General features: G+C 35.2%; 1 protein-coding gene across 1 annotated transcript; it reads left to right on the top strand.

Moving 5' to 3' along the window:
* Window positions 1–2,787: 2,787 nt before the first annotated feature.
* On the top strand, window positions 2,788–3,271 carry LOC138342966 (uncharacterized). Its single transcript, XM_069294680.1, has 2 exons — window positions 2,788–3,051; window positions 3,164–3,271. The coding sequence occupies exons 1-2, from the start codon at window positions 2,788–2,790 to the stop codon at window positions 3,269–3,271; spliced, it is 372 nt and encodes a 123-aa protein (XP_069150781.1).
* The last annotated feature ends 6,877 nt before the right edge of the window (window positions 3,272–10,148 follow it).

Raw genomic sequence — 10,148 nt, 5'->3', positions numbered from 1 at the left:
TGAACTTTGAGTATATTCTTGAGCAACTTAGCGAACCATTCACTATTTCCAGACCAGCTGGTAAATCCATTCTAACCAAAATAGTTTATCGTTATTGTCTTGTTTTCGTCAGTCACAAGGGTACCATAGATGATTTAATATAGTTAGACATAGTAGACTTTGATGTCATTCTAGGTATGGACTAGCTCCATGCCTGTAATGCATCAATAGATTTCAGATTTCGAGTTGTTAAGTTTTAGATTCCTAATGAACCAGTTATAGAGTGGAGTAATAGTTCACCAGTGCTTAAGGGTCGTTTCATTCATACCTAAAGGTAAGAAAGTTAGTTTCTAAGAGGTTTATCTATCACTTAGTCTGAGTTAATGACTTGAATTTTGAGGTACCTCCCCTTCAATTAGTTCCTATAGTCAGTGAGTTTCTAAAAGTCTTTTTCGATAATCTATCGGAGCCCCTCCAAAAAAAAGAGATAGACTTTATCATAAGCATCATCCCAAATAATCATCCTATATCTATTCCACCATATTGAATGGCACAAACAGATTTAAAAGAGATAAAAGAACAATGGAAAGATTTGTAATACAAAGGCTTCATTTGACCCTGTGTCTCACCTTGGGGCGCTCTGATCTTGTTTGTTAGGAATAAGAATGGGTCACTTCGTATATGTATAGACTAATGTCAGTTGAATAAGTGACCAATAAAGAATAAATATCCTCTTCCAAGGATAGATGATCTCTTAAATCAACTTCAGGGTGCTTCTTGTTTTCCCAAGATTGACCTCAGATCAGGCTATCATCGGTTGAAAGTAACGGAATACGATATTCTAAAGGTAGCATTTAGAAAAATGTATAGGCATAATGAATTTTTTGTTATGTCCTTTTGTTTGACAAATGCACCTGTAGCGTTCACGAATCTTATGAAAAGAGTTTCCAAACCTTATTTAGATTTGTTTGTCATTGTCTTCATTGATGACATACTGGTTTATTCAAGGAATGAAGAAGATCATGCTAGTCACCTCAGGATTGTTTAGCAAACTTTGAAGGATAAGGAGTTATATGACATGTTCTCCAAGTGGAGTTTTGGCTTAAGTCTGTGGCATTCTTAGACCACATTGTTTTTGGTGTAGGGGTTACATTTGAAATAGAGAACATTCAAGCAGTTTAGAGTTGGCCTAGCACCACATATCTAATAGATACTATGAGTTTCTTGGGCTTGGCTGGATATTTAGAAGCTTTATCGAAGGATTCTCAGGATTCTCATCTATCTCTTCTTCTTTGACCAAGCTAACTCAGAATTAAGTCAAGTTTCAATGGTCTGAAGCTTGTAAGAAAAGCCTTCAAGAGTTTAAAAAGATATTGACTACTACTCCAGTTTTGACCTTACCAGAGGGTACACAAGGTTTTGTGGTATATTAGGATGCGTCAAGATTTTGGTTTGGGATGTTTGCTGATGCAGAAGGACAAGGTTATATCTTATGCCTCTAGACAGTTGAAGATTCATGAAAGGAATTATCCAACTCATGACTTAGAATTAATTGCAGTATTGTTGGCTTCGAAGATATGGCTCCTCTACTTATATGGTGTTCATGTTGATATATTACTGTTCATAGGAGCCTCCAGAATGTGTTCACTCAAAAAGAGATCAACCTTAGACAGAGAAGGTGGTTGTAATTACTTAAGAATGGTGACATGCTATACGACCCAAGTAAAGATAATGTGGTTGTTGATGTCTTAAGCAGATTTTCCATGGGAAGTACTTCCCATGTCAAATAAGGAAGAGAGAGTTAGCTAAAATGTGCACAAATTTGCACGTCTGGGAGTTAGACTTATAGATTCCACAGAAGGAGTCATAGTGGCGACCAATGGGGCTGAATCATCATTAGTGTCAGAGGTGAAAGAGAAGTAAGACCAAGACCCTATTTTGCTTGATTTGAAAGCATGTGTCTATAAGCAAAGAGTATTGGATTTTGCACGAGGGAAGATTGTGTTCTAGAGTACCAGGGTAGATTATGTGTACCTAAGGTGGATGGACTCCAAGAGGGTATCTTGGAGGAGGCTCATAGCTCCATATATTTCATTCATCCGGGTTCCAACAAGATGTACTGTGATTTGAGAGAGGTATTTTGGTGGAAAGGTATGAAGAAGGATATTGTTGAGTTTTGTTGCCAAATGTTCAAATCGTCAGCAAGTTAAAGTGAAGCATCAAAGGCCTTGAGGTTTATCTCAGAATATCAAACTTTCGGAATGGAAGTGTGAGATGATTAATATGGAATTCATCACGAGATTTCCAAGATCTCGAAGGTAACATGATTCTATTTGGGTGATTGTTAACAGAATGACAAAGTCAGCCCATTTCTTTCCAGTAAAGACTAAATATTCGGTCGAGTATTATGCAAAGTTATACCTTTAAGAAGTGGTAATACTTCATGGAGTTCCAGTCTACAATATTTTAGATAGAGGTGCTCGATTTACTGCACAACTCTGGAAATCATTCCAGAAAGGTTTGGGTTCAAAGGTGAGCTTAAGTACTGTGTTTAATCCTCAAACTGATGGACAAGCAGAGCGTTCTATCCAGATCTTATGAGTTATGTTGAGAGCTTGAGTGATTGACCTCAAAGGGAATTGGGATGATCACATACCTCTCATTGAGTTCGCTTACAACAAACGTTACCATTTGAGAATCCAAATGGATTCTTATGAAGCTCTTTATGGGAGAAGATGTAGATATCCTATTGGGTGGTTCGAAGTAGGTGAAGCACGATTGATAGTAACAGATATAGTTCACTAAGCTATGGAGAAGGTGAAAATATTTCAAGGAAGATTGAAGACGGAACAAAGTCGCCAAAAGTCCTACACATATGTTAGGAGGAGGCCATTAGAGTTTGAGGTGAAATATTGGGTGTATCTTAAGGTTTCACCGATGAGGGTTGTTGTGAGGTTTGTTAAGAAGGGGAAACTTAGTCCCCGGTACATTGGAACTTATAGAATCTCCAAAAGAGTGGGAAATGTGGCTTATGAGTTGGAGTTACCCCAACAGTTAGCAGCGGTTCATCCGGTATTCCATATTTCTATGTTGAAGAAGTGTTTGGGTTATCCTTCATTAATAGTACCCACAGTGAATTGTTGGGATTAAGGATAACCTATTCTATGAAGAAATTCCGGTTCAGATTTTGGATCGTCAAGTTCACAAATTGAGGACAGAGAAAGTTGAGTCAAGGTCCTTTGGAGGAACCAATTCGTTGAAGAAGCGACTTGGGAAGCTGAAGAGCATATGAAGAAGAGATATACACATATCTTTGAATCCGTAGAAAATGCAGATCAAGGAAATAAATTCTCTTCTTATCACTTATTTAAGACTATATGTAAGTATGTTATTACTTGTTTTTGTTTGTTGAGTGCTGAACAGGTGTTACTAGTGTTAGCTTAGTGAAAGAGTTCTCATTTAAGGAGGAATATTCCCAAGGGGGAGATATTATCACATCTTATAATTTGAAACATCTAAGAATAAGCTAAGAAACCAAGAATAAACATTTTCGTAATTAAGTAAGGAAATCTAGAAAATTGCTAGCTCTCAAAAGTAAGGTTTGGTCATTTTCAAACGGTTATAACTCCCAGCACATGAGGAGTTTGGATGATTTCTTTATATGGTTGAAAATCCCTTGGTTATTTTCAATGGCGCCAAGTTTGCACAAATCCAATGTCATGTGAGGGAGATATATTTTTCGAAAGTTGGGTTATTGGACTAAGAAAAGTCCAATCCAGATTTTAGTAAGGGCAAAGTTGTCTTTTCAGCGTAGTATTTCCTAACTCTTTTCAAGGGTTATTTAGGGGTAAAGACCCAGTTCCAAATCAATTACAATAATTTAGAACGTTTAAGGTTTTGGGAGAAAAGAGAAAAGAAGAGGAAAATCAAGAACTGTCCAAGAACTCCAAGATCATTGCGTGGATTTCATCGTGGGTGATCCCTATCGAGGTATGTGAGATCATTCAGTGTTGGGTCCTTTCATCCACACCCAATTTGTTTAAATTCAGCAAGTTATTGTATATGGTATGATGAATATGGGAGTTCTTGACGACAAGTTGTGAAATTTTTGTTGATCGAATTGTAGTTCATATCTAGTAGTTTTGATTCATGTTTCCAAACTTTTTGGGTCTACTCTATTCTGAAATTCATGATCCTAAATGTTTGTGAGAAGATCCATGAATGTTTGGGAGGTTTAGAATTAAAAATCAGAGGAAAATTATTGGAAAATTCATCTGACAGGGCCTAGGGCGCCGCGCCTACCAGAGCACCTCAGGACAGATTCTGTTCGTCAAGACCTGGCGTGCCACGCAAGCCAGATCGCCTTAGGATAGTGTCTGTCCGTCAGGCTCTGGCGCAAAGCGCCACGACCCCTGGAGGCCCCGTTCTTTCCCTATCTCTACGTACTAGTTCCTAAGTGATGTACCTATCATTCCTAGTTGATTCCAACACTCTAAAGTATATCTAAACATCATAAAATCATCCATAAATATGAAATCATTATCCTTCAATCCATAATCCAATTCAAGGAAAGTGAAGATCAAAGTCAAGGAAGCTAAAGTCAAGTCTGAAAGTTAAGAAGCAAGTCAAAGTAAGTTTCTAAAGCATTCAAGAGTCTTAAACAAATTTTTTAACTTTGTTTTAAGTTTCGATTAAAGAGTTGAGCTAAATTCTCAAATGCTATTAGGGAAATAAGTATTCCCTAAGCTTTAAGTTTTGAGTAAGCAAAAAGAATAAAGTTGAGTTCATTTCTCAAGAGTTATAAGGGAACTAAGTCGTCCCTCAGTGCTTAAACTAAAATCTTTTCGAACTTTTGAGAAAGAAACGAAGTTAGACTTCCACATAGCCTATGGCTAGTTTTAATAGAAGGAAGAGGAAACTATGATTACGAGCTTTCTAAAGCTATGTTTTGAGCATGAATCTCAAAACACTAAAATAGTATGTTTTACAAACATAAGAGACGTTGTGTGTGTGTATATATATATATTAACTCAAGTCTCCATGTAAACCATGTAGCCATCGTGGGTAAAATAGGGTCATACTTTTAAGATAAACCCTCTTCATAGTTTACTAGTGGATCCATTAGGCAATTCAGGTCCTATACTCTGGTGAAATTAGGATGGTCAGGCAGAGTGGGCCGAGTAACGTTGTATCATCAGTGTAGCTCTTAAGTGATGGTTATCGGTTAGAGATCTCCCACAACAGTATTTTATTTTCATATACATCAGTTATTGTATTTTCATATACATAATTTGTTGTATTTTATATATATATATATATATATATATATATATATATATATATATATATATATATATAAGATATTAGGGTATACTTTTATACATTCAGAAGTTTTAGCATGTTTTCATCAACATTTCTTTATATTGTAATTACTTTTAAACTATGTATATTGAATATGAGTTAGCAGATTATGAGTTGAGAAGAATCAAGGTAAGTGTTCATTCTTACTCCTTTTCAATCCTATGTGTTGTTTAGCTTTCCAATTTGCATACTTGTACATTCAATGTACTGATGCCAGTTGGTATGCATCATATCATGATGCAGACGCAGGTAAAAAGGATCGACATCCAGTGCACCATTGATCCAGTTGAGCACTCCAAAGTCAATTGGTTAACCTTCTTGCATTCCGAAGGACATCTTTTTATTGCTTTCTAGATTAGTTCAGTAGAATTTTGTAGGGTTTGTCCCGACATTCATCTCAGCCAATTTAGAGGCTTCATAGACAATTAGTAGTCCAATAGTATTTACTTTTCATTATTAAGTTAAAAACTTGGTTACCATTTTGGCCAGTTTTGAATGTTTAAATTTTTAAAACATTCCAAATAACATTTTTATTCAGTTTAGTTAAGTTGTTTCATTAATATAAGTATGATTGTTGTCTTCCGCTGAGTTGAGTAATCCAGGTCAAGGTTTCACTCGACGCCAGCAATGGTCATCGAGTGACACTCATGCTCAGGGTGTAGGCTCGAGGCGTGACATCTTATCACTTCACTTCATTCCTTTCACTTATAGTGATGGCTTATGTGTTTTACCTCCTATGAGTAATTGATGTCGTGTATGGCTTATACATTCGATTTGGTATTAACGTGGAAGTAATATACTTATAGAAATAATGTGTTATTAGATTTAGAATGCTTAAAAAATTGAAGGGGGTTGTGTAAGGTTAGTTACCCTGGTAAAGTGAATAATACTTGTATGGTATATGTGATGTTTAAAGTTGTTTAACAATAAAAATTGGAATGATTAAAGGGTTTCTTAGAAAATAATGAGAATAATGATGCACCAATTTGAGGTTAGAAATACTACAATTTCATAAATTGTGTATATCAAAGAAGTGTCTCATACGACTACTACAACAGTATCGATGCTTACTTGGTTAGAGTTACGGAGTGTATTAATTTTTATATTGACCTGACCTACGCAAGGATACGTATATCTTGGGCTAGATATGGAACTGATTATGTGGTATTTTACAGTTATTCGATGGTTACAAATGTGTGACCTATTTGGCTATGATCTTCTCAGTAACTATGATATGTTGTAGTGGTGGATCTTATATTTTTTACAGTATGATACTAGTAGTACATTGAAACAAATATGTTGATTTCCAAATGAATACTAACTAATTAAAAATATCTTTGTTCTATAAAATACTTGTATAATGAGATTCTATGTTGCATTCACATTTGAGAAACCAACTAGGTTGTTACTGCAAATGTTTGGGATTAAGACGCGCGCATAAGAAAGATTTTAGTGGTGAATTGTTGGTATAATAGTAATGTGTTAATTTAAGAAGTGTATCTCGAGGGTTCTAAATAGACCGATGATTTCATCTTAAGGTCCAAGGAAATTGATAGATACCAAAAGGACAAGCTTATTGGTAAAGAAAGTCTTAAAGAGTATAGTTGTGTGAAAGTAATTGAAGATTCTAGTAACAAAATGTATATAATATTGGGTTAGTCCCTTGATTCTGGTTCGTATAATTGCATTGAAGGTGTCATATTGATGAAAAGGAGTGATGATGACAAGGGCTAATTGAGCATGATGGTAATAAGAGGTCGTGATAGGTTGTGATTAACATGCAACTATATAATATGGATTGTTGGTTAAACGAATTTTCTAATGTAATAACGACTTGCAAGTATCTAAGGTTGTTTTTGGTGCTATTTGGTGAGTAGATTGATTGCATGGAGTTATTGAAGGTGATGAGACATCGCTCGAATAGAATTTAAAAGAGCTAGTCATAATGAAAAAAATAATAAAATAGTGGGATATGGGTAGCCTTCGAGAAAAGATGAGAGTAAGAATATTTTCTCTGATTTCAAGGGCTAAATATATATATTTAGAGATTTGATAATTGGATCTAGAGACATGTGCTTCTACCGGTTTTGCTATTTTTATAGTGATAGTGTTACACATAGTTCATACCTGTTAAAATTTATTTGATAATATTTAAGAAAAAAGGTCTATAGACGTTTGACTCAAGTTTAGTGATAAGTTCTTTTATGGTTTTGAGTTGGTAACTGGTACAATTGAATTTTTAATGAAGGATACGGTAAGATCAATGGAGAAGCTGTCAATTATAGGTTTATTTACGTGGATTCATAAAGATATTCAATGGATGAACTAATGTTGATAGATAATGGGATTTTGTTACATGGTTGAATCAAAATTAAAGTTTTTAATAGTGAGTTTATGTTTGTGGTAGTATATTTTGTCAAGGTGTGGATTAGAAAGGTATGAAATAACTATCACACAGCATATTGCGCATTTGGAAGGACTGGTATATGTTTTGAGTTATGAAGGGTGTTATTTTGATTTTCAAAGGACCTAAAGAAGAGTTTCATTTAAAGTTTTTGTTTTGAGGATAAGGTAAACATGTCAGCTGTTGTTGGCCAAACAATAAGGTTGGGGATCAAGTCCACAAAGGAACAAGAGTTTGGTGTATTGAAGGGTTAAAGATAGTTAGAATTTTGTGTCATGAGAAGAATTTAAGAAAAGTGAAGGTATAAGACCTCTTGTATGACAATTGGTTTGTATTTGGATGATTTATTTATTTATGCCTATGTTTTTAGATATGACTGTGAGATGTATACTAGTTCAGTACAGACTTACTAGGAATTTATCATCGACTTTTCTAAAGATTGAGTTTTTGTTTGGATGACAAGCAATGATGTGTTCAATATTTTATGTAGTTATGTCAAGTTAAATTGTTCTAATTATGATAGGTAAGTTATTGATGTTCAACGGTGTGGGCCTAAAGTTTTACATGATTAATGAGGATTTCGAGGGAATTATACTACTTTTTTTATATAAATTGTTATGATATATTATATAGGCATTTGATGGTGAGTAGAAGTTATAATCTTATAGTATATCTAATTATTGGAGTGACCATGCATTTCTTTAAGTGTTGGTATAAGGTATATGATGGTTTTGAATATTAATCGAGATGTGGTCTCTGAAAGATTATGTGGAGTTGACATCGTACGTGATTCAACAACTTAATATTGATGGAAAAGTACTTTTAGATTTAAAATAGTCTTATCAACCTTGGATGGGACTCATATCTGTCATAAAATGCTTATTTGGAAAGACAGAGCAACATAGTTTGAATATATTAGAGGCGATAATGTGTTTGTTAAGAAGACATTTATAATAGTGATGGTTTGAGAGTAAGGTAAATAGTGGGTGTGGTTATGATGTTTATTTGTATTATCAGTGTTGACTTTAGTGGAGTATTGTGAGAATTATATGGGGTTCAATAAATTGAGTATATGTACGATTGAAATGGGGAGTAGACTAATTGGTTGTGGGTGGCAAAAAAAATAAAAAAGACGAGTTAGATGGATGTGAATGTTTGATATGGGCACTATGGAAGGAGTATCTTGTGTTATTCGACTTTGGTTTCCTAGGTTATTATGTGACCACCCTCTTTGTTTTGGGCATTATTTAGAGTTTGATTCACTACCTATGCCACGCGTGTTTTCACATATCTCGGTGAATTCCTAATGGTGGATCGGGTGTACCAATTCAGTGATTGTCCTCTTAGTAGAGTGATATTCTTGGATAGATTTGGTCATTTTACTTCTGATAGATTTGGTGTTATTTGGGATAGTTAAAGTATACCAGTAGTTTTATATGCACCATCTTGCTTATGAGAACTTTTATAAGAGCTACAATGAAGATTTATAATTTAATATACTGTGGTTTCACGGTATTATTAATACTTTTTCCTTAAGTTTAGTGTGTCCAAAAGCCTTTGTGTGCTAATTTTTATATAAGTTTCTCTTTGTTTTGCAGGAAATCTGTCCAAAGCTGAATGCGGAGATTTTGAGGGAAGAAATGCAGAAGAGACCACCTACGGAGCTTATGACGGTCCGTTCGTGCTAGTGACGGTCCGTAGGTGGCAGCGTAGTGCAGCTATTAAAGGAAGATGGGGAAGTCTGACCAAGTGTGGGATTACGAAGCTTGTGATGGTCCGTCGTGGCTATGACGGTCCATCCTGCAGGTTCGTCATGAAATTCAAAGAAGTGATCCAGTACCCAAATTCCAAGAGTTGAAGTGTTTTGGAACGAAGACCCTCGACGGACCGTTGTGCCTATGACGGTCCGTCATAATTGCCGTCGAGGGGAATGAAGAAAGCAGCAGAAGAAATTATACAAGTATGGGATGATGGAGTCCATGACGGTCTGTCGTTACCACGACGGTCCGTCGTGAGGTCCGTCGATCCAGCCGCGTTTTGACAGATTTCCAGCAATTAGAATCCTTGTTTAATTAGGTTTTTGTTTTTTTATAAATAGGTCGAAAAACCTCATTTTTGAGGTTAGACTCCGTATTGGTAGACTCCGTATTGTTAGACTCTATGAGATTAGACATCAGATTTTTAGACTTTGTGTATTAGTGTTGGATTTTGAGATTCTTGCAAGTGATTTTTGGATATTAATCAAGTAAACTTTTGGATTTTAATCTTTCTCATTGAAGTAAGTACATGAATTCTTATCTACTATGTTTGAATATTGTGTTTATGGGTATGAGTAACTAAACTCCAAAACTAGGATTGTGGGAACCATAGGCAAATAATGAGATAAACCCTAACTAAAATAACA

The sequence above is a fragment of the Solanum lycopersicum genome, chromosome 1 (assembly GCF_036512215.1).
Source record: "Solanum lycopersicum chromosome 1, SLM_r2.1".
Lineage (NCBI taxonomy): Eukaryota > Viridiplantae > Streptophyta > Magnoliopsida > Solanales > Solanaceae > Solanum > Solanum lycopersicum.
This window is presented reverse-complemented; position numbering and strand designations above follow the sequence as displayed.